Below are 25,365 nucleotides of genomic sequence, written 5' to 3'. Positions count from 1 at the left end.
CTTCTATAAACTTCTATAGAAGTTTGAACTTTACAAGATAAAGTGCTTGGTCTACACACTCTGACAGTATATACTATATGCTACTGTATATGCTTTTAAATATTTGAATCTTTTGTTCCATATGTGCTCTGAAAAGATAAATTTCCTGTACTGACTGAACTGTTCACACAGTGGTGGAAAAGCACTTGCTCAGTCCTGTTTTGGAGCAAAGACTTGAGTCAGTAGTGTTTTTAACATTTGCATAAAGTAGAGATGCCACTGAGTTTCTGTCTAGAATCTGGATACAATGAGCAGTTTAAGATGCTCTAATTCTATTGCACTATGAGTTCAGCATTGCTACACACCTGCCAAGTTTTAGCATGGCAATGTATTATGTAGGTTAAAAAACAATTTCTTTATGGAGATTTCTAGTTTGGAAATAGATTAAAACTGTAAGACATCTATCAGAAACATGGAAATTGACATGCTTATTGACAGGGGAAGAGTGTCAGTGACAGAGTTGAGATGATCAGAAAATAACTTGGAGACCAAGGAAAAGTGGATACAGAGATTGCTTTCTTTGGAATATATAATTATAAGGACTCATACTGCACCCCCCCAAATCCAAATAACTCACCACTGTTAAGCTACTTGAGAAAAAAACAGTACAATTAAAGACAATGGTAATGTAGTGTGTAAAATAAAACTAGTGGAATGATTTTCTAATCATAGTCATTTAATCAAAAGTAGACATTTGGAAACTAAGGAGAAGAGTGTCTTGCTTCTTACCATACCTTTATTTTATGAGGACAACCAATCTCCTTGCTACCTATCAATTATTTTGGGGAGAAGATAATAAAAATAAGAGAAGAAAGTGAAACAGATGGTAAAACTAAAAGCTATGAGATTTATAACTTTTATAAGTTTGAAGAAAAGGAAATAGAGTGGAATAACAATATATATCAAGCTGATATTTGAAGAATTTTCATATCACACTTTCTGCCACGACGAACACTGTCATTCATTTGTATCATTTTCTACGTATTATTTTATTTGGTCCTCAGTTCTACGAAGATATGCAGGAAAGATGTCATTATGACCATTTTATGAAAATGGAAACTAAAAGGACAACGATGTCAATAAAGATCTTCAGTGAGGTACTTCTGCTCTTTGATGAGTAAAAATCACTTTATTTGGATGAATAAAGTTCAAGTTCAAAGAAATGAAAGCCAGAGCGAAGATATAGTATTTAAAATGTTAAAATCCTTGTAAAATGAGAAGAATGAGTCTATCAGGACACAGTAGAGTTGTCTTCTAGCCACCTGTGTGTTTAAAGCTATTTAGTACCGGCTACTGCAGTTCTGCAGCCGAGGCGCGGGGTGCCGCTGTTGGCTAGTACTGAGCGAAGCATCGGCTCCTCCCGACGCAAAGGAATTCCCAGCGGACCACGGAATCCGGAGAACTGTGCACTCTCTCTCCGGCTCCCTGCCGCGGAGATGTCTATCGGAGAATCTGCCTGCAAGACAAATCAAGGAGTCGCTCCTGCTCAGAGAATTCTTAGGATCATTTAGCGATCGCACCTCTTCGGAATCATAAGGGCAAAGGCGCAGACGGGGGGATGGGAAACCGCTTGGGACTGAAAGGCCCGGCTGGGTGGAGGCGAATGCCATTTCTCCTTCTCCTGTCTTTGTTCAGCCGGGCGCTGTCGGAGCAAATCCGCTACACTATACTCGAGGAGCTGGCTAGGGGCTCGCTGGTGGGGAACCTCGCCAAGGATCTGGGGCTTGGTGTGCGAGATTTGCCTGCTTGGAACTTGCCGGTTAGTGCAGAGAAGAAATTCTTTACAATGAGCACGGAGAATGGGGACTTACTTGTGAGCGATCGTATAGACCGAGAACAGATTTGTGGCAAGAAGTCGACGTGTGTTCTGGAATTGGAAATGGTCTCTGAAAAGCCTTTGAACTTTTTTCATATAAATGTGGAGATTCAGGATGTAAACGACAACCCACCGACCTTTAGCCAAAATATCACCGAGCTGGAAATCAGTGAACTGGCCCCAACTGGAGCCACGTTTGCCCTGGAATCCGCGCAAGATTCAGATGTAGGTGTCAATTCCCTGCAGCAGTACTACCTCAGCCCTGACCCACACTTCTCTTTGATCCAGAAGGAGAACCCAGATGGCAGTAGGTACCCAGAACTGGTAGTGAAGGCTCTCCTGGACAGGGAAGAGCAGTCCTGCCACGACCTGGTCCTCACCGCTGTGGATGGGGGCCAGCCGGCCAGAAGCTGTACTACCCAGATCAGGGTAATTGTGGCAGATGCAAATGATAACCCCCCAGTGTTCACCCAGGATATGTACAGGGTCAGTGTGCCAGAGAACCTGCCAGTGGGCTCCTCTGTGCTAAGAGTGATCGCCACTGACTCTGATGAGGGCGTCAATGCTGAGATCACCTATGCTTTCATCAACATCGGTAAGGCAGTGAGACAACTGTTCAAGCTGGACAGTAAGACTGGTGAACTCACCACTGGCAAACGACTGGACTTTGAGGAGAGCGAGAGCTACACAATTGGGGTGGAAGCAAAGGACGGTGGACGTCACACTGCCCATTGTAAAGTACAAATAGATATTTTGGATGAAAATGACAATGCTCCTGAAATAACCCTGGATTCTGAATCTAAACATATACAAGAAGATGCTGAGCCAGGGACTGTTGTTGCTCTGATCAAAACACGTGATCTAGATTCTGGATTTAATGGGGAAATCCAATGCCGACTAAATGGAAAGTTCCCATTTAAAATAGTTCAAGACACAAAAAATACATACAAGTTGGTGACAGATGGAGCCCTAGATCGAGAGCAGACTCCAGAGTACAATGTCACCATCACAGCCACCGACAGGGGCAAGCCGCCCCTCTCCTCCAACAGAAGTGTCATCTTGAACATCGCTGACGTCAACGACAACGCTCCAGTTTTCCAACAGGCCTCTTACGTGGTCCACGTGGCTGAGAACAACCCTCCCGGCGCCTCCATCGCCCAAGTCAGGGCCTCGGATCCCGACCTGGGACCCAACGGCCGCGTCTCCTACTCCATCGTGGCCAGCGACCTAGAGCCGCGGGCGCTGTCGTCCTACGTGTCGGTGAGCGCGCAGAGCGGGGTGGTGTTCGCGCAGCGCGCCTTCGACCACGAGCAGCTGCGCGCCTTCGAGCTGACGCTGCAGGCCCGCGACCAGGGCTCGCCGGCGCTCAGCGCCAACGCGAGCCTGCGCGTGCTGGTGGGCGACCGCAACGACAACGCGCCAAGGGTGCTGTACCCGGCGCTGGGGCCCGACGGCTCGGCGCTCTTCGACACGGTGCCGCGCGCCGCGCAGCCCGGCTACCTGGTCACCAAGGTGGTGGCGGTGGACGCCGACTCGGGACACAACGCCTGGCTGTCCTACCACGTGCTGCAGGCCAGCGAGCCCGGACTCTTCAGCCTGGGGCTGCGCACGGGCGAGGTGCGCACGGCGCGTGCTTTGGGCGACAGGGACGCGGCCCGCCAGCGCCTGCTGGTCGCCGTGCGGGACGGGGGACAGCCGCCCCTCTCGGCCACCGCCACGCTGCTCCTGGTCTTCGCAGACAGCCTACAAGAGGCACTGCCGGACCTCGGCGACCATCCTGCACCCTCTGAGCCCCAGGCTGAGCTGCAGTTTTACCTGGTGGTGGCCTTGGCCTTGATCTCCGTGCTCTTCCTGCTCGCGGTGATTCTGGCCATTGCCCTGCGCCTGCGACGCTCCTCCAGCCCCGCCGCCTGGGGCTGCTTTCAGCCTGGTGTCTGCTCCAAGACGGAACCTGAAGTTCTCCCCAACTTTAGCCAAGGGACTTTGCCCTATTCCTACAATCTATGTGCTGCCTCTCATTCCTCAAAGACTGAGTTTAAATTTCGCAATATAAAGCCTGAAAATGCTCCAGCACAAGATCTTCTGTGTAATGAAACCTCCTGGTTTGAAAGTACCATTAATGACAATCCCCAAATGACTTCTAATTCAGTCAATTTGCAACAGGTGAGTTACTTCAAAACTCTTTCCTCCCTTGAGTATGAATAGGTTTCAATTCATTATCTTAGAGGGAAAAAGTATACAGGCCAAAAATGCCCTGATTTTATTGGTTTTTATTGACTTTTTCTGGGTATAGAATGGAGGGGTGTTAAAAATTCTTTGATCGCTTACCTATGTTGCAGTTGTTCTTTTATAGAAAGTCATGTTGTGATGGTCTTGAAATTTTTTAATCCTAAAGGAAATATACCCTGAAACGTTTTTAATACATTAGTATGTCACACTCTCATTGTGAGACATATTATCTATATATAATTAAGCGCAAATCTAGACAATTAAGTGATTTACTTGCTTTCAATGCAGTCAATCCTAAACTATTACATATAATATAAATATAAAAATGTTTTCATTGTAGCCTATATATTTTCACTTCTTTTGCATGTTTTTAAAAGTATACACAAATACTTACCAAATTAGGGCAGTTCTTTATATGTTAATAAAAATAATCACATCTAACTATGGTGACACTTGTAACTGGCACTAGTGGATTGGTTCCAAATATATGGGTGATTGGTGCCCTTGTTGAAAATAGGACAAATATAAATGATGATGAAGTGTGATAATTCAAGATTCACAGAAAAGTGTAATATTATTTCTGTTATCCAAGGCCCTAAAAGATATTGTCACAAAAATGAATGGTAAATCCCAGGGGACATATAAAATTATTCAAAACACCTCTTTTATTCTTCCAAATGCTTCTCATTCTTGGGGAGAGAAATATTATGTGTGTTATCTATGCAGATTTAGCAGAAATAAGATCCTACGTATGATGGTTTCACAAAACAGTGCAATATTAAGTTAGGACTCTAAGCGTCGCTGTTCACTAACCCGGGTAAGGAAAGCAATGAGAACTCGAGTTTGATCCTCCAAGCACAAAGCAGACTAGACACGAAAGCTCTCCAGCTGCGCAGAAATTCTGACCTAAAATGCTTCGCATCTTATCTCTGCTTGTTTATGGACCTTGACTTCTAATTCTGAGAAGCCCCAAAGTGATGCGAACTTGTTCCCCCTATTCACAATCCAGGTAAGTCCATAACAAGCGAATAATGGCGGCGCTGCAAAGGCGCCAGCACCGCCGCGGGTTAGTCGTGCTCTTCATGCTCCTGGAGACGTTGTCGGGGGCCGGGGCTGGACCGATCCGTTACTCCATTCCTGAGGAGCTGAACAAAGGCTCCTTCGTAGGCAACATTGCCAAGGATCTCGGGCTGGAGCCCCGGGAGCTGGCGGAGCGCGGACTCCGCATTGTCTCCAGAGATAGGACGCAGCTTTTCGCTCTGAATCCGCGAAGCGGCAGCTTGATCACCGCTGACAGGATAGACCGGGAGGAGCTTTGCTCTCAGAGCGCGCGGTGCCTGGTGAGTTTTAACATCCTCCTTGAGGATAAACTGAATCTTTATCCCATAGAAGTGGAAATAATGGACATTAATGACAATACACCCCGATTCTTAAGGGAAGAATTGGAAGTGAAAATTTCCGAAAACGCAGCCCCATCCTCTCGTTTTCCACTAATGGAGGTCTATGACCCAGATGTGGGAATGAACTCTCTTCAGGGCTTCGAGCTCAGCGGGAATAGTCACTTCTCAGTGAATGTGCTGAGCAAAGCCGATGGGCCCAAATATCCGGAGCTGGTGCTGGAACATGCCCTGGACCGGGAAAGAGAGGCCATTCACCACCTGGTCCTTACTGCCATGGATGGCGGTGACCCTGTCCGCTCAAGCATGGCACGAATTCTGGTGACTGTCCTAGATGCGAATGACAATCCTCCAGTGTTTACTCAGCCTATTTACCGTGTGAGTGTTCCTGAAAATCTGCCAGTAGGTACGCCAGTGTTGTCGGTAAATGCCACCGACCAGGATGAAGGAATCTACGCAGAAATAACATATTCCTTCGTGAGGATAACAGAAAAGATCTCCAAGATTTTCTGCTTGAATGCTTTGACTGGAGAAATATCAACTTCCGCAAATCTAGACTATGAGGACTCGAGCTTTTATGAGCTGGATGTTGAAGCCCGGGATGGGCCAGGTCTACAAGACAGAGCAAAAGTCTTAGTAACTATCTTGGATGTGAACGATAATGTACCAGAAGTGGTAGTAACATCTGGAAGCAGATCAGTTGCTGAAAGTGTGCCTCCAGGAACAGTAATCGCTCTTTTTCAAGTATATGATCGAGATTCAGGGCTGAATGGCCTGGTAACATGTTCCATCTCGGGAAATCTGCCATTTGAATTGGAAAAATCAGTAGACAATTATTATCGACTAGTGACCAATATAGAACTAGATCGAGAACAAGTATCCTTGTACAACATCACTGTGACAGCCACAGACAAAGGAATGCCACCTCTGTCTACAGAAATGCTCATCTCCCTAGATGTGGCAGATACCAACGACAACCCACCGGCCTTTCCCCACTCCTCCTACTCTGTCTATGTCCCTGAGAACAACCCCAGAGGTGCCTCCATCTTCTCTCTGACTGCACACGACCCCGACAGTGATGAGAATGCACGGGTCACCTACTCACTGCCTGAAGACACCATCCAGGGTGTACCTCTATCCTCCTATGTTTCCATCAACTCTGACACAGGCATCCTGTATGCACTGCACTCCTTCGACTATGAACAGTTCCGTGATCTGCAACTGAGAGTGATTGCACATGACGGTGGGGACCCACCACTCAGCAGCAACGTGTCACTGAGCATATTCGTGCTTGACCAGAATGACAACCCACCAGAGATCCTGTACCCCTCACTCCCCACTGACGGTTCCACAGGCGTGGAGCTGGCACCTCGCTCTGCAGAGCCTGGCTACCTGGTGACGAAAGTGGTGGCAGTGGACAGAGACTCAGGCCAGAACGCCTGGCTGTCCTACCGCCTGCTCAAGGCCAGTGAGCCAGGGCTTTTCACCGTGGGGCTGCACACGGGTGAGGTGCGCACGGCACGGGCCCTTCTGGACAGAGACGCACTCAAGCAGAGCCTGGTGGTGGCCGTCCAGGACCATGGCCAGCCCCCCCTCTCAGCCACTGTGACTCTCACCGTGGCTGTGGCTGACAGCATCCCAGATGTCCTGGCTGATCTGGGCAGCCTAGAGGTCCAGAACAACTCTGATGCCTCAGGCCTCACGCTGTACTTGGTGGTGGCAGTGGCTGTGGTCTCCTGCGTCTTCCTTGCCTTTGTCATTGTGTTGCTGGCCCTCAGACTGCGGCGCTGGCACACGTTACGCCTGCTCCAGGCTTCAGGAGGCGCGTTGGTGGGCGTGCCCGCCTCGCACTTCGTGGGCGTGGACGGGGTGCGCGCTTTCCTGCAGACCTATTCCCACGAGGTCTCCCTCACCGCGGACTCGCGGAAGAGTCACCTGATCTTCCCCCAGCCCAACTACGCGGACACGCTTCTCAGCCAGGAGAGCTGTGAGAAAAGCGAGCCTCTTCTGACTCAGGAAGATTCAGGTTTTTGTAAAGAGGGAGACTCCCTTGTTCAGGTGAGGTTTGATTCTTTTATTGGTTTTAAAGTTCTCTTTGATCAGTGCTTAGTTTTCTCAGTCTTTTCAGTGAATAGTAATTTTAAGAAGGTTTTTCTTTTATATCAATAGAATTCTATTAAAGCTTAGTTTTCTTGAATTTTACAAAATGAATCTTGATCACATATGCCCTAGATTTTCTTTACTTTTCTCCTCTTGGCAAGCTCTTTGTCCCTTAGGTTGCGTACATCTCATTTCTTAGGTTTCTTATTTTTTCTATTATGTGACATTTCTGAAACTCTTTTTCTAATGTGAAAAAAACTGAATTGCAGCCTCTGTTAGAAAATATCAAGATCTTATTTTTTTCCCCAATGTTAATTACTAGCAAGTGTTTTCTAAAATGGTGGAGATCTGCGAGAGAGATTTCCCCCCTTTCTTACTTAGGAATCAAAAATTACTTTTATAAAAGACGAGAGTAATTGTTGATGTCTGTACCAGGGAAGACATGATATTTGGTATTACAAGACCTGAATAATATTCCTGGAATTATCTGGTATTCGTCTCGAACCAGTCACAATATCTATAGTCTTCAAATTTAAATTGAAGGCTGGCCCTGGTGGTCTAGTGGTTAAGTTCAATGCACTCCACTTCAGTGGCCTGGGTTTGGTTCCCTGATACAGACCTACACCACTTGTCTGTCAGTGGCCTTCTGTGGTGCCAGCTCACATACAAAAAGAGGAAGATGATCAGTGGATGTTAGCTCAGGGTGAATCTTCCTCAGCAAAAGAAAAAAACAGACTTGTCTTATCTATCTCACACAAATTCTGGAAAACAAAAATAATTTTATAAAAATTTTTTCAGGGGCCCGCCCAATGGCCAAGTAGTTAAGTTCACATGCTCCGCTTTGGTGGCCCAGGGTTTCACTGGTTTGGATCCTGGGCACAGACATGGCGCCTCTCATCAGGCCACACTGAGGTGGCATCCCACATAGCACAGCCAGAAGGAGCTACAGCTAGAATATACATCTATGTACCAGGGGACTTTGGGGAGAAGAAGGAGAAGGAGAAAAAGAAGACTGGCAACAGATGTTAGCTCAGGTGCCAATCTTCAAAAAAAAAATGTTTTTTCAAACTATAAAGCACTATAGTGAAGAAATATTTGTTGACATAACCATTATTATAATTATTGGATTGTTAACAAATAAATATAAGCACCTGATGCTGTATCCCTACTACGATGTCTTCTGCAATGTTTGCCTAATAGTATTTAAAAATGAAAATGAATTTTAAAGTATGCTCCTTAGTGTCTGTGCCTACAGGATATGTCTCTAAAGATAGACGACTGCCTAGTGAATGGGAAAATGAAGGTTAATAGTGTTCAAATAAGAATTTTTGAAATTTAGCATATTTAACCCAGATTAAATAAGGTTTCTGTGATGTAGGAACTCTATTCAAATATTTATGAAAAGAGGGTTGTAATTTAGAAGAATGATTAGCCGAATTCATCCTGGCCCAAAGGTGTGAATGAAACTATGGTTTGTTAGTTGAAAAAAAGCAAAGTTTTGATTTGCCAAAGTTGTTCCAACAGAAAATGGATTCCTAAGGAGGTAGGAGATTCTATTATTGGCACTCTTCAAAAGTAACTTGATGGCCCTGGAATTAATGGAATACAGAGAATAATATAATTTGATGAGTTGTTGAACTACATGATACCCAAGATCTTTCCCAGTCCTGAGCTGGAGGATTCTATGACCTCATAAGACAGTGGATTGACTACTTTTGCATCTAAATTTAGTATGCATGTGTAAAATAAATAATTGAGAAGGTATCTTGAAAATGAATGAGAACCTCCTCTGTAACCTCAAATGGTCAGTCTTCATTAAGATAATATTGAGTCGACATCTTTAGCTACTAAGGGTAATACGTGTTTTTCTAAATCAATATTGTGGTATTTACATTTCAGCAATTATTACAGAATTATTTCTTTTAAGATTCCAAGTGTAAATGACTAAGAGATTCTAATCATACACATTTTCAAATCTTATTTGTTTTGACATTTTCATATAATTCTTTCATGGTTTTAATCAGAATTTAATAGTAAATAACAATTCTAAAGAACTTGAATCTTTGGTATTGGTCCTGGGAGTCAGATGGCCTCTTATACAAATATTATTTGTTTCCTACACTCTGAGAGTCTGAGTGCTATTTTATTATATCACCAATTCTGGATGATTTAAACTACATCTTGAACTTCCATTGTTATAAGCAAACCTCATGGATAGTAGACTGGTTTATTTTATTCTCTTATCTGGTTACCTGTGACCATTTCATTTAGACAAATAAAATATTTCACTGGCAGAAAATCTATCAGATACTACTCCCACAATAGTCATTCATTTATGTGGGCTGACCAAGTGTTCAATCCTGGCAATCATGGACATTGGCTAAATTCTGACTAAATGAGGCTCTTTACATAACATACAGATCATCATTAATAAGATAGGCAGTTAATAAGATTGTTAATAAGTTAATAAGATAGGAGATTTTGAGCATATAGTGAATTTTGGAGCATTAGGGAAAAATCTACCAAATTATTAGGCTATTTTATCATCTGTGAAAAACCGCCCATTTCTGATCAAACGTCTGTTAAGGTGGTAGTTGTCAAAGGGGAAGGAGTAAAATCCCAGGGAGAATCATTGTTAAATACCTACATCTTTGCCTGGGAAGGAAAACCTAAACAGAACTCCAAACAAATGTTCTTCAATAGAAAAAAGTTCCATAAAGAAAGGTGAGAGGATAATAACTTAATGCCTGGGAAGTCAATTGGACTTTACGTAGAATTTTTTTTATGCAAGTAAACGAAAGAAGGTCAAGATTCTTCCCAATAACTCAATCAATAATGACATACTCCCTTTAAAGCTATAAAATTATTCCAATTTTCTATAGTACTCTTATGTTATATTTAAACATATCTTGGTGGCCTAGTAGAGTTCTTTAATATTTAATTTTGTGTTGTAGAATAACTTAGAAAACTTGATTACTAGAGATAATGCAGCCATTTACTCCTGAAAGTATGCTTTATGTTCAGAGTATGTCTATAATCTCATTTATCTAGATCTTATTTATTTAGCTCCAAAGAAGATACTCAGAAGTAATAAGTTAATTCACACATTTTAATAGTAGAATAAGAAACAAACATGAGGGCCGGCCCTTGGCCAAGAGGTTAAAGTTTTGCACCTTCTGATTTGATGGCCCAGGTTCATGGGTTCGGATCCAGGTGTGGACCTACTCCACTCATCAGCCATGCTGTGGAGCATCCCACATACAAAATGGAGGAAGACTGGCACAGATATAGCTCAGAACTAATCTTCCTCAAGCAAAAAAATAAATAGAGGAAGACTGGCAATGGATGTTAGCTCAAGGCAAATCTTCCTCACCAAAAAAAAAAAAGAGAAACAAATGTGAGATGACTCTATGAATTTTGAAGTATCAGACAGGAAAAGATCACAACATTGGGAGCCGTAATACCAAGACATGAAAATTTTGTTTGAAATGTCTCCAAGTACTCATGATCTTTAATGACCATACATTTTGCTTACATCAACAAGAAGTTCAAAATTACTGGTAAACAAATAGTATTTAACTCATGTTTATGGAATTAACCTGTGATACACGTATTGGTTCATTTGAACAAAAAATTCTTTTATCTATTTGGTGAAAGCAAACATGGCTATGAATTATTTTGATAGATTGAAATAGCATTTCGTTCAAAGTATTCCTTATATTTTGGAGCAAGACCATCAGAAAGCAGAAATAGATTAGTTAGGAACTTCTAACCAACTAAGCTGTTTTTCAGTGTTCCTTCTGGTTCCTTTTCTGCTAGCTACTCCCTCAGGACTTAAAATAATTTATGAAGCAAGGCTATTTCTTGCCAAGTCTTCATTTCCGAATAGGTCACTCTCTTTTCTCCTGCAACTATGTGGAAGGAACTTTTTGTTTTATTTCTGCTGGCTGAGGGTAACCCCAGATCCATCAACAATTGAGTTTTACTTCATTAACGTCAACAGAGAAATGAGTACCTCTGAGAACCCTTTCAGGACAGTCCTGCTCAAAGGCAGTCTAGAGACTCACCTTTTCTCCATTATTCTGGAATAGGGTAGGATGATTATTTTAATTGCATAATGAAAAGAAGCAGTCAAGCCAACATCCATTTTCTTATGAATCCACAGCCAGTAGAATCTCAGCAAATTTCTGCCTTCTGTACAAAATGAGTTGCTTCTGTAGCTGATTGTTGCTGTGTGGCTTGTCACCTCATCTCTACTGGCACGTAAAACATCAACAAAGGCCAATAATGATTCCCTTTTGTCTTCTCAGAAGACTGGGAGTGAGGATATTTGTATTCCGGCATTGGTTCTACTGCAATTTGGTCAAGGACAAGGCAATTCCTTCTCATTTTTTAAATCATTAAAATGAAGTTATTGGACAAATCATCTCTAAGGTTTCATCCAATCAAAAACTTTATTGAATTACCTCTACACATTTTAAAGAAAATTTTGACTCTCTAAGTCTTACATGGTGGTGTCTAGAACATAGTACGTGTTCATTATTATTGAATTAATTTAAATTTATTATACTTTGATGTAAACAATTTCTATATAACATCTTTCTCATGTATACACACATCTTTTTAAAACAAATCATACTTTTTAACCTGCAACGGCTGATTTTTCTCTATGTGCGATAAAATGTGAGGCAATGCCCAAGAGTCATTTCAAAGTTGCGATGCAAAGCAGAGAATTTAAAAACAATTATCTGGGATTAATAAACACCCATCCATGAACATTGTTGCATTAATTCATAGTTTTCTAAAATGGGTTTTTAAATTATATCAGAGGTATATGGATTGAAGAAATATAAACGGAAGAATTTTGAAAAATAAAACTTTCTGAAAAATCAGTTATTTTGCTTCAGTATGGTGCAGTAACTTAGTAAGGACTCTGAGCGCCGCTGTTCACCAACCAGGGAAGAAATTGTGCAAAAGATCCGCCAGAACCACCGAGCTTTTACAGCACAAAGAAACGCCAAACTCTCTCCCAAGCTGCATCAAACTCAGGCCTCTATTCTGCTGGATTTGGGACTCCTTTTCCGAATACAGAGGGCTTGACGTGGACACGCTGGCCTCCAGAAGCACAGCGGGAGATAGCCCAGCGTCTAAACAAGATCGGCAGGACAACAATGGCGGCTCGGCAGAGGGACGGGGACTACAGAGGATTCTTTCTGCTCTCCATCCTCCTGGGGACCTGGAAAGAAGCTTGGACGGGACATATTCTCTACTCCGTGCTGGAGGAGACAGACAAAGGGTCTTTTGTGGGTAATATCGCCACGGATCTGGGGCTGCAGCCCCAGGAACTGGCGGGGCGTGGAGTCCGCATCGTCTCCAGAGGTAGGACGCAGCTCTTTGCTCTGAACCCCCGAAGCGGCAGCTTGGTCACCACGGGCAGAATAGACCGGGAGGAGCTCTGCGCTCAGAGCGCGCGGTGTTTGGTGAACTTGAACATTCTGATGGAAGATAAAATGAATCTTTACCCTATACAGGTGGAAATAATGGATGTTAATGACAACGCTCCTAGATTCTTGACAGAAGAAATGAATGTAAAAATAGTGGAGAATACAGCTCCTGGCGTGCGGTTTCCGTTAAATGAAGCTAGGGATCCGGATGTGGGCACGAACTCCCTCCAGAGCTACCAGCTCAACCCCAATCGCCACTTCTCCCTGGTTGTGCAAACTGGAGACGATGGAACTAAATATCCCGAATTAGTGCTGGACCGGGTGCTGGACCGGGAGGAAGAGGCGGTTCACCACCTCCTCCTCACAGCCTCTGACGGCGGCAGCCCTCCCCGATCAGGCACCGCCCGCATCCGAGTGACAGTGGTGGACGTTAATGATCATGCACCAGTCTTCTTTTTGCCTCAGTACCAAGTAACTGTCCCTGAAAATGTGCCGGTGGGCACAAGACTGCTAGCTGTAAACGCCACCGACCTGGACGAGGGAGTGAATGGGGAAGTGACATATTCTTTTCGGAAAATAACTCAGAAAATTCTACAGATATTCCAACTGAATTCCCATACAGGAGAATTATCAACTTTAGAAGGTCTAGATTATGAAGACTCCGGCTACTATGAAATGGAAGTTCAGGCTCAGGACGGTCCTGGTAGTATGACAAGGGCTAAAGTACTGATCACAATTTTAGATGTGAATGACAATGCTCCAGAAGTAACTGTCACATCTGTAAGCAGCTCAATCCCTGAAGACACTCCTCCTGGAACTGTAATTGCTCTTTTCTACCTTCAAGACCGAGATTCCGGAAAGAATGGTGAGGTGACCTGCACTATTTCAGAAAATCTGCCTTTTAAATTAGAAAGATCAATAGACAATTATTATAGATTGGTGACAGCTGAAAACCTAGACCGGGAAAAACTCTCTGTGTATAACATCACGCTGAAAGCCACAGATGGAGGGACCCCACCCTTGTCCACGGAAACTCACATCTTGGTGAATGTGGCAGACACCAATGACAACCCACCTGCCTTCCCCCACTCTTCCTACTCTGTCTTCATCCCTGAGAACAACCCCAGAGGTGCCTCCATCTTCTCCGTGACTGCGCACGACCCCGATAGCGATGAGAATGCCCATGTCACTTACTCCCTGTCAGAAGACACTCTCCAGGATGTGTCCATTTCCTCCTACGTCTCCATCAATTCTGACACTGGCGTCCTGTATGCGTTGCATTCCTTTGACTATGAGCAGTTCCGTGACCTGCAATTGAGAGTGACTGCCCATGACAGTGGGGACCCACCACTCAGCAGCAATATGTCACTGAGCATATTCGTGCTTGACCAGAATGACAACCCACCAGAGATCCTGTACCCCTCACTTCCCACAGACGGTTCCACTGGTGTCGAGCTGGCACCCCGCTCTGCAGAGCCTGGCTACCTGGTGACAAAAGTGGTGGCAGTGGACAGAGACTCAGGCCAGAACGCTTGGCTGTCCTACCGCGTGCTCAAGGCCAGCGAGCCAGGGCTCTTCACGGTGGGGTTGCACACGGGAGAGGTGCGCACAGCGCGGGCCCTTCTGGACAGAGATGCACTCAAGCAGAGCCTGGTGGTAGTGGTCCAGGACCACGGTCAGCCCCCACTCTCAGCCACTGTCACTCTCACCGTGGCCGTGGCTGACAGCATCCCTGATGTGCTGGCTGACCTGGGCAGCATCAGGACCCCTGCCAACTCTGATGATTCAGATCTCACACTGTACCTGGTGGTGGCAGTGGCAGCAGTCTCCTGCATCTTCCTCGCCTTTGTCATAGTCCTGCTGGTGCTCAGAGTGCGGCGCTGGCACAAGTCTCGCCTGCTTCAGGCTTCAGGAAGCGGGTTGGGGGGAGTGCCCGCCTCACACTTTGTGGGTGTGGATGGGGTGCGCGCTTTCCTGCAGACCTATTCCCATGAGGTCTCCCTCACCGCGGACTCGCGGAAGAGTCACCTGATCTTCCCCCAGCCCAACTACGCGGACACGCTCCTCAGCCAGGAGAGCTGTGAGAAAAAGGATCCCTTGTTAACATCCATAGATTTTCAGCAATGTACGGATGAAGCCCAAAGTATTCAGGTGCGTTCAGTCTTTCATTTATCTTTATATTGTTGAGGATTTATATTTTGTGTAAATTTCTTTATCGTTTTGTGAAACAGGTGTTTTGAAGATAGGGTGAAAAAACTTTAAAGAGGTAAAGCAAGTTTAATGTTTCTTTCAGTGGCAATACTTTAACATGGAACACTTATTGACATAGGTTCTGGTATCACTTCCATAGTGAAAGCCTAGGGACAGGATTGTGAATAAGTGGACTATCACATTTAATACCTCTCACCTATTTTCCACTTGGTGTTCTTAATTTGTGTATTTTATAAATGAGAATGAATTGTTATGTCTTTCTCATTGCACTAGGCTAAAAAGAAGAAAATATACCTCACCCTACTTCTCAGGATTCTCTTTAGATCAGATTTATAAAAGGTGCTTCAAGATTTTGTTTGTGTGAAGACTTTTTCCGTGTCCTGCTTCTGCCTCTATGTACCTCAGCTTGGTAGCCTTGAAAATCTCAGTGGCTTCCCAACCTACTTAAAGCATAATAATATATTAAAGTCAGATCCTAGTGGAAGGTCATGCTGATGCCTAAAGAATGAAATGGGTGACTCAAGCCTTACTAAGATCTATGTCAATGACAGTCATGGAGTCTAAAGCCACACTATAGGTCATTGTCCAAAACCAATAAAATATGACATCTAATAAAATGTCATTTCAAGTGTTATAAGTGGCATTTTTGAAATAGGCAATTAAATGTTTTGACACAAAATTCCTATCTGCTGTTTTAGTGGTACAGCCATGTGAAGTGTGTCTGTGGGCTCTTCAAGTGGGATACTGAGGATGCTGGCTTTATGAAACAATCATTTCATATACTCAAGTCCTAGACCAGTAGTCTACTTAACTCATTGGATCTGCTGAAAAATTCGGTTAGAAATAACCAAACTATTATTAACTACTTCTCTACCCTTTGTGTGACATTTCAGTAAAGCCCAACACCTCAATTGATTAGCATCTGGAAGAAGTTGATGACAAGGTAATCTTGTTTACTGGGACCATTGACAGTTAATTAAAACAGCGTTTTTCCTAGCATAGTGTTGTGTTTGGTGGTATTTTGGATATAAAGGGCTGTGCAACAGTGCGGGAGTATATTTCATATATTCTGCAGTGTTCAGATGTGCAATCACTGGGGGAGGAGACAATGTTACTGACACTTTGTGAGACAGAAATGTGGTTGTCAGGTATTTCAAAAAAGAAAATCTCCTGACCAAATTTATTAGATGCTTTAAAATATTTTTAAACAAAGGGGAGAAATCATTACTAAACTCAATGAGATGTTGCAGGTAAGCTTTGTAGGGACTGTTTCCTTCAGTTGAGGTTGTTATGGGATATTACATAAGTGCAGAAGAGCCAGTGCCTCAGCGCAGTGGGTGGCAGTGAGTGACTCTGTAGTGCAAAGCAAAATATTATCCCCCTGGTAACTTTGAAGACTGGTGCTACATTTTGTAACGAAAATAATTGTGCAATGAGAAGGAGAGGGATAGGCTTACTTTTTTCTGGCTACGTCATTTCATTAACTGAGCTATTGGAAGTGAAAATCAGGTAACGTTACCATAAAGAAATCACTGAAACTATTTTGGAAGAAAGACTAAAGTTTGGAAGTATTAATTGTACCCTTTTAAAGACATAATTTCAGCATTACTGGTGCTTTCTGAAAAAATAGAAATGAATCAGCATAAAGTTATCCAAAAAATAAAAACAAGAAAAAAAGGAACAAAGAAAGAGGGATAAACTTTATCCAATATGTTGCTAATTAATAAGTATTCAAAATTACTATACTCTGAGATAGTTTAGGCCACGTTTGTGTTATAGTCATCTTTCTATTACAAGTGCAGATTTGAAGATTGGGAAATGATTATGTCAACAGAGAGATGTGTATGTATTAAATATACGTGATTTCTCTAAAAACATGGGAAGTTGGGATAAGGACGCTTCTAATAGTACAAATTAAATGTTACTAAGTATATAGACGTATAAAAATGGCTCGTTCAGTTAGGCACGCTATTGTGACTATCCTAGCTGGTAAAACTGAAGCAGCAGAGGCTGCAGTTTCCCAGTGCGGACTCTGGGCGCCGCTGTTGGCCAAAGTGGAGAGCTTGGAGCCAGTGATCTCGCGCAGCCGCAGCGCATTTTCCCCATCTCAGACTCCTTAGCGCCAGCCTTTACACCGCTTCCTCTTCTGGAAAAGGAGAAACCCTGACCACCACGCAGGAAATAAAGCCTATTCGGAGCTCCGGACATCTGCAGCACTGAGCTTATTTGTAATCCTGCGTCTCCAGGTCTGGTGAGCCAGCTGAGGGGAGCAAGAGGGATGGGGAGCGGCGCTGGGGAGAACAGCTGGGCTGAGAGGCGGCCAGTGCTCTTTCCCTTCCTGCTGTCTTTGTTCTGGCCCGCGCTGTCGGAGCAGATCCGCTACAGGATTCGCGAGGAAATGCCCGGGGGCTCGGTGGTGGGGAACCTCGCCAAGGACCTGGGACTGAGCGTCCTGGAGTTACCAACTCGAAAACTGCGCGTCAGTTCCGAGAAGCCTTACTTCACTGTGAGCGCAGAGAGCGGGGAGTTACTTGTGAGCAGCAGGCTAGACCGGGAGCAGATATGTGGGAAGAACCCAGCCTGTGCTCTTGAATTTGAGGCTGTTGCTGAAAACCCATTGAACTTTTATCACGTGAATGTGGAGATCGAGGATATTAATGACCACATGCCAAAATTCACACAAAATTCCTTTGAGCTACAAATAAGTGAGTCCACAAAGCCTGGGGCACGATTTATCTTAGGATCTGCCTATGATGCAGATATTGGTACCAACTCACTACAGAATTATCAGCTCAGTCCCAGTGATCATTTCTTACTCGTGAATAAAGAGAAATTAGATGGTAGTAAATACCCCGAGCTGGTACTGAAGATGCCCTTAGACCGGGAAGAGCAGAAGTCCTACCACTTAATCTTGACTGCCTTGGACTGCGGGGATCCACCACTCAGCAGCACTGCGCAGATACAGGTCCTAGTGACTGATGCCAATGATAACCCTCCAGTGTTCAGCCAGGAACTATACAGGGTGGACCTTCCAGAAAATGTGTTCCCAGGCACCACTGTGCTTCGAGTGATGGCCACGGACCAGGATGAGGGTGTCAATGCCGAGATCACCTTCTCTTTCACTGACGCAGGCCATATCACCCAGTTCGACCTGAATTCTAATACTGGGGAAATTACTATTCTAAATAAGTTAGATTTTGAGGAAGTCAAAGAATATTCCATAGTTCTGGAAGCAAGGGATGGTGGAGGAATGATTGCCCAATGTACGGTAGAGATAGAAGTCCTAGACGTAAATGATAACGTCCCAGAAGTGATATTCCAATCTCTGCCGGATCTTATTATGGAAGACGCCAACCTGGGAACACACATTGCTTTGCTCAAAATCCGTGACAAGGATTCCGGAGACAACAGAGAAGTTATTTGTAAATTAGAAGGTGAAGTTCCGTTTAAATTACTCACTTCTTCAAGAAACACGTATAAATTAGTGACAGATGGAGTTCTAGATCGGGAGCTGACTCCGGAGTACAATGTGACCATCACAGCCACTGACAGGGGCAAGCCGCCCCTCTCCGCCAGCACTACCATCACCGTGCGCATCGGAGATGTAAACGACAACGCTCCGGTTTTCCACCAGGCCTCCTACGTGGTCCACGTGGCCGAGAACAACCCGCCCGGCGCCTCCATCGCCCAAGTCAGCGCCTCAGATCCCGACCTGGGACCCAACGGCCGCGTCTCCTACTCCATCGTGGCCAGCGACCTGGAGCCGCGGGCGCTGTCGTCCTACGTGTCGGTGAGCGCGCAGAGCGGGGTGGTGTTCGCGCAGCGCGCCTTCGACCACGAGCAGCTGCGCGCCTTCGAGCTGACGCTGCAGGCCCGCGACCAGGGCTCGCCCGCGCTCAGCGCCAACGCGAGCCTGCGCGTGCTGGTGGGCGACCGCAACGACAACGCGCCAAGGGTGCTGTACCCGGCGCTGGGGCCCGACGGCTCGGCGCTCTTCGACACGGTGCCGCGCGCCGCGCAGCCCGGCTACCTGGTCACCAAGGTGGTGGCGGTGGACGCCGACTCGGGACACAACGCCTGGCTGTCCTACCACGTGCTGCAGGCCAGCGAGCCCGGACTCTTCAGCCTGGGGCTGCGCACGGGCGAGGTGCGCACGGCGCGTGCTTTGGGCGACAGGGACGCGGCCCGCCAGCGCCTGCTGGTCGCCGTGCGGGACGGGGGACAGCCGCCCCTCTCGGCCACCGCCACGCTGCTCCTGGTCTTCGCAGACAGCCTACAAGAGGCGCTGCCGGACCTCGGCGACCATCCTGCACCCTCTGAGCCCCAGGCTGAGCTGCAGTTTTACCTGGTGGTGGCCTTGGCCTTGATCTCCGTGCTCTTCCTGCTCGCAGTGATTCTGGCCATTGCCCTGCGCCTGCGACGCTCCTCCAGCCCCGCCGCCTGGGGCTGCTTTCGGCCTGATCTCTGCGTCAAGTCTGGACCTGGGGTTCCCCCCAACTACAGCGAAGGGACTTTACCTTATGCCTACAATTTGTGCGTTGCCCGTACTGGAAAGACAGAGTTTAATTTTCTAAAATGTACTGAGCAGTTGGGTTCAGGACAAGACATGCTTTGTGGTGATTCGTCTGGGCCGTTATTTCCGATTTGTAATTCCAGTGAGTCAGCCTTCCAGCCGGTGAGTTTCCTTTAAGCATAACCTGCTTCTTATGGTCTACCCAGTTCTCCATATTCACAGGAAAACAAACAATTTTCAGATCTAAAATTGTCTTTAAGAAAGTTGTAGCCAGTCAAAAATCTGTTACCCATTCTTCAAGGGAGGTTGAAGTAGGAGCAATTATGTGTCTTTTAGGGTTGTCTTACCAGACTCAGATTTTCAAAGCAGTGAGGGTATGGTTTTATCTACAAAGGCAAACATTGGACAATGTTCGAGGCTTTCTCATAAAAACCAATGAATTTTTCCCTGAGATTTTCTTCCTGTCGCTTAATGTACAATGATTTCTTCTTCTGGTTTGGACATACTGTAAATGTAAAAGTAGGCAGTAATTTAGATAAACCTTTAAAGCAAAACATTTTAAGCTAAAATTAGTTATTTTTCTTAACTGATTTAACTGTTATGGTTTCCATACTAATTTGATGTTTTATTTCTTATATTTACCTCCCTTTTGTTTCCAAAGCTCCTAGAATAAGGTATTTTAACCTGTATTTGTAGGTAGATGGACTCACTGTAATCGTATGCAATGTACCGTGTGTGCACGCGTGTGTGAGTGTAAAATCGCTTGAGTGAACAGTAGATCCATTATGCTCATCAGAAGGCAAAAGTCTGTTCTCCTTACTTGCTGCATAGGATTTCAGGATTAATCTGTGTCGAAGCTCATTCCATAGGCTCCTCCATCAAAGAAAAGATGTTTTCACCTCTGTTGCTTCTCTCACACACACTCCTATATAATTTTTGAACTGTCGTTTTTGGAGCCCTAAACTAATGTAGCTAGAGGTCTTCTGGTCATTCTACTATCTCAAGGAGGAAAACAGAGTCTTGAATTCTTCAAATTTTAGACAAAATTATCAGTCTGATGTGCATACAAATATATACACAAGATGATAATATGTTGTGTTAGCCTTTGCTAGATTTCCCCTTAGTAACTGCTTCCTTACATGTTCCTTACTGTGTTTGTAATTCTTTTGATCAAAGTACTAATTAAGGTAAAAATAACTTTAGAATATGTCTACTTAAGAAGTTGAGTAAGTCTACTCTAAAATGTAAATCATCTGTCATTGGGGGAAGAAGAGTATGGAGATTTGCTTTTCAATGTATATTCATTTGTACCTTTCAAGTATTTTCTATTCAAATAGAAAAAATATAAATAATTTAAATAAAACTAGCAAAATAGTATAATCTCTGATAAACCTTGAAAAGACCTTAACCTGTTAAAATTTCACCATATTAGTTTGAAAATATTGTCAATGTGTAATTATGACATTTTATAAAGAAAATGAAAAAGCAACAACTCTACAGAAAGCTTACTATAATGATTAATTGCTCTAAACCAAATAAAACAACGTTTTGAGTCAAACATCTCCAATAGGTCTATTTTAGTCTAAAAATGAATTAATTTCCAGTGACCACTGGTGTTCTTACTTATTTGACAATAGATATTGAAGACATTTATAATAAAGCTCAGAGCATAATAAATAAAATTTTAATAATTTATTTTTTAAAAGAGTAAATGTATTCCAGAAATTTTAGTAGTAATGCTAAACCATAAATCTGATTATTTAATAATACTTTGTAAGACTTTAACCCTACTTCATCCCACATTTCTTGGTAATTACTTTTAAAATATTAATTTAGGGACAAATTAAATTCAAAACAAACTATAAAAAGCAAGTAGTACTTTTTCCTCAGTAACCTAGCATACAATGTTACATATCTAAATGGGTGCAGTAACTGCTTGGGACTCTAAGCGCCGCTGTTCACCTACTTGGAGATAAATGTAAGCAAACTCCGCGGTCCGGATATTCAGGGCTGCACCTCGCAAAGACCTACAGATCCCACAAAACAACTGCAGGGGCTGCAGCGAAACTCCGTCTCTAAATTTGGGACGCTCCAGCTTTCGATAAGATCATCTCCATAGCTGCAGCAAAAAGGTAAACAAGACACAAATGCCCAATGAAGATTCTGAGTGGATTCCTTAGCGAAAGAACAATGGCTGCCCCAAGGGATTACCGAGGACGCGGAGAGCTGGTCCTGCTGTGCGCGCTCCTGGGCACGCTGTGGGAGATTGGGGGAGGACAGATCCACTATTCGGTGCCAGAAGAGAGCGACAAAGGATCTTTCGTGGGTAACGTCTCCAAGGACCTGGGGCTGGAACCCCGGGAGCTGGCGGAGCGCGGAGTCCGCATCGTCTCCAGAGGTAGGATACAGCTCTTTGCTCTGAACCGGAGAACCGGCAGCTTAATCACTGCAGGCAGGGTAGACCGGGAGGAGCTCTGTGCTCAGAGCGCGCGGTGTCTTGTAAATATCAACATCCTGGTAGAGGATGGAGGGAAACTTTTTGGGATAGAAATAGAAATCACTGATATCAATGATAACAACCCGAAATTCCAAGTCGAAAATCTGGAAGTAAAAATTAACGAAATCGCTGCACCTGGAACACGTTATCCACTCCCAAAGGCTGTTGACCCGGATGTGGGCTTGAATTCCCTGCAGAGCTACCAGCTCAGCCCCAGTCACCACTTCTCCCTGGACGTGCAAACTGGAGACGACGGAACTATAAACCCAGAGCTGGTGCTGGAGCGGGCCCTGGACCGTGAGGAAGAGGCTGCTCACCACCTGGTCCTCACCGCCTCCGACAGCGGCGATCCGCGTCGTTCCAGCACAGTGCACATCCAGGTGACAGTGTTGGATACAAACGACAATGCCCCTGTTTTTGCTCAACCGATTTACCGAGTGAAAGTCCCAGAGGACGTGCCCCAGGGCACCCGTCTGCTTACTGTAAGAGCTAGCGACCCGGATGAGGGAGCCAACGGAAGAGTGGCGTATAAATTCTGGAAAATGAGTGAAACACAATCTCCATTATTCGAGCTTAATGAAAATACTGGGGAAATATCAACAGCAAAGAATCTAGATTATGAAGAATGTGCATTTTATGAAATAGAAATACAAGCTGAAGATGTGGGGGCACTTCTGGGGAGGACCAAAGTGCTCATTTCAGTGGAAGATGTAAATGACAATAGACCCGAAGTGGTCGTTACATCTCTGTTTAGCCCGGTCTTGGAAAATACTCTTCCTGGGACGGTAATTGCCTTCTTGAATGTGCATGACCGAGACTCTGGGAAGAATGGTCAAGTTGTCTGTTACACACGTGATAATTTGCCTTTTCAATTAGAAAAATCAATAGATAATTATTATAGATTGGTGACATGGAAATATTTGGACAGAGAAAATATCTCTATGTACAATATCACAGTGATAGCCTCAGATCGAGGAACCCCGCCTCTGTCTACTGAAACTCACATTGCCTTGCATGTGGCAGACACAAATGACAATGCTCCCACTTTCTCTCATGCCTCCTACTCAACCTATATCCCAGAGAACAACCCCAGAGGAGCCTCCATCTTCTCTGTGACCGCCCATGATCCCGACAATGATGAAAACGCCCGAGTCACTTACTTTCTGATGGAGGACACCATCATGGGGGCACCTCTCTCCTCCTATGTCTCCATCAACTCTGACAGCGGTGTCTTGTATGCACTGCGCTCCTTTGATTATGAGCAAATCCGAGACTTGCAGCTACTGGTGATTGCCAGTGATGGTGGGGACCCTCCACTCAGTAGCAACGTGTCACTGAGTCTGAGTGTGTTGGACCAGAACGACAACGTGCCAGAGATCTTGTACCCTGTGCTCCCCAACGATGGTTCCACTGGCGTAGAGCTGGCACCCCGCTCTGCAGAACCTGGCTACCTAGTGACGAAAGTGGTGGCAGTGGACAGAGACTCAGGCCAGAACGCCTGGCTGTCCTACCGCCTGCTCAAGGCCAGTGAGCCAGGGCTCTTCGCAGTGGGGTTGCACACGGGAGAGGTGCGGACGGCACGGGCCCTTCTGGACAGAGACGTTCTCAAGCAGAGCCTGGTGGTGGCCGTCCAGGACCACGGCCAGCCCCCACTCTCAGCCACTGTCACTCTCACCGTGGCCATGGCTGACAGCATCCCAGACGTCCTGGCTGACCTGGGCAGCATCAGGACCCCTGTCAACTCTGATGATTCAGATCTCACATTGTACCTGGTGGTGGCCGTGGCGGCAGTCTCCTGCATCTTCCTCGCCTTTGTCATAGTGCTGCTGGCACTCAGACTGCGGCGCTGGCACAGGTCTCGTCTGCTCCAGGCTTCAGGAAGCGGGTTGGGGGGCGTGGCCACCTCGCACTTTGTGGGTGTGGACGGGGTGCGCGCTTTCCTGCAGACCTATTCCCACGAGGTCTCCCTCACCGCGGACTCGCGGAAGAGTCACCTGATCTTCCCCCAGCCCAACTACGCGGACACGCTCCTCAGCCAGGAGAGCTGTGAGAAAAAGGATCCCTTGTTAACATCCATAGATTTTCAGCAATGTACGGATGAAGCTGCGTCTGTTCAGGTGAGTTCAGTTCTCTGTTTACGTTTCTCAGAGGAATTATATTGGGTATAAATTTAATTTACGTCATCTGAAACACGTATTGTGAAGAAGTTTGAAATATTGTTTAAGGTGTACTACAAAGTTTTGGGTTATTTTAATTGTGATACTAAAAAGTTGAGCTCTAATTATAGTTTGTGGTGTCATTTGCTTTTCAAAGGCTTGGACAAGATTGTTTAAATGTGAACTCTCAATGTTTTAAACCTTCCGTATTTTACTATAATTGTCACTTATCACTTATTCACTTAAGAAGTAGTTACCCCACCACACATAGTAAGTTATATATTATAACTTACCATATATATACATATGGTGGAGTACAGAGAATGCCATTATGTGTATATATTTATATTTACTCCTATATATTACAGCTGAGGAAAAATTATTTTTTTAAAAGATTGGCACCTGAGCTAACATTTGTTGCCAATCTTCTTTTTTTTCTTCTTCTTCTTCTTCCCAAAGCCTCCCAGTACATAGTTATATATTCTAGTTGTGAGTGCCTCTGGTTGTACTATGTGGGATGCAGCCTGAGCATGGCCTGATGAGCGATGCCCTGTCTATGCCCAGGATCTGAACCAGGGAAACTCTGGGCCCCCTAAGGGAAGCACGGGGGAACTTAACCACTTGGCTATGGGCCGGCCCCAGGAAAAATTATTGAGACTTTTAATTCCTGTATTAGCTTAATAAAAGTAAAATACATCTCAGGATTTTTAGGATTTATGTTTAGGGTTTGGATCTAAAACTAGGCTCTTGAAGATTTCTTCACTTTAAACCTCTTTTCTTAGCCCTATGTCTTCTGCTTCAGTATCCTTCAAAGCTTTAATATGTCTTGTCATATTTCAAAGCATAAACACATTTTAGAGGGTGGATCCTGGTAGGTGAGATTGTCCCTAAATGTTCAGTTTCTGTATCAGTGGTGACCAAGGGTTTTGTACCAATGGAGACGTGGAACCTAAAGTCTAAAAT

At 44.8% G+C, this 25,365-nt stretch overlaps 1 protein-coding gene and 1 long non-coding RNA gene across 14 annotated transcripts in view; one reads left to right on the top strand and one right to left on the bottom strand.

The window, feature by feature from the left end:
* The window catches only part of LOC100072198 (protocadherin gamma-C4), a 172,282-nt gene that overhangs the window by 46,580 nt on the left and 100,337 nt on the right, over positions 1 to 25,365 (top strand). Inside the window, exon 2 of one of the 13 annotated variants that reach the window (XM_070234065.1) lies at positions 1,044 to 2,600. The exons of 8 other annotated variants lie outside the window; for them this stretch is intronic. In XM_070234065.1, coding sequence (XP_070090166.1) covers positions 1,044 to 1,160 — 117 coding nt within the window. In that variant the 3' untranslated portion in view covers positions 1,161 to 2,600. Of the gene's footprint in view, positions 1 to 1,043; positions 4,019 to 4,887; positions 7,540 to 9,361; positions 15,177 to 21,089; positions 24,364 to 25,365 lie in introns of those variants that run through there. 4 more of the 13 variants (XM_070234062.1, XM_070234056.1, XM_070234057.1 and 1 more) reach the window with 4 other exon arrangements.
* LOC111767781 (uncharacterized) lies at positions 1,146 to 3,084 on the bottom strand. Its single transcript, XR_002799622.2, has 2 exons — positions 2,804 to 3,084; positions 1,146 to 1,495 (listed from the first exon to the last, which is right to left on the bottom strand). It is a non-coding gene; the product is annotated as an uncharacterized lncRNA (long non-coding RNA).

The sequence above is a fragment of the Equus caballus genome, chromosome 14 (assembly GCF_041296265.1).
Source record: "Equus caballus isolate H_3958 breed thoroughbred chromosome 14, TB-T2T, whole genome shotgun sequence".
Taxonomy (NCBI): Eukaryota; Metazoa; Chordata; class Mammalia; order Perissodactyla; family Equidae; genus Equus; species Equus caballus.
The sequence above is the reverse complement of the archived record's forward strand: the minus strand, read 5'-3'. Positions and strand labels throughout refer to the sequence as shown.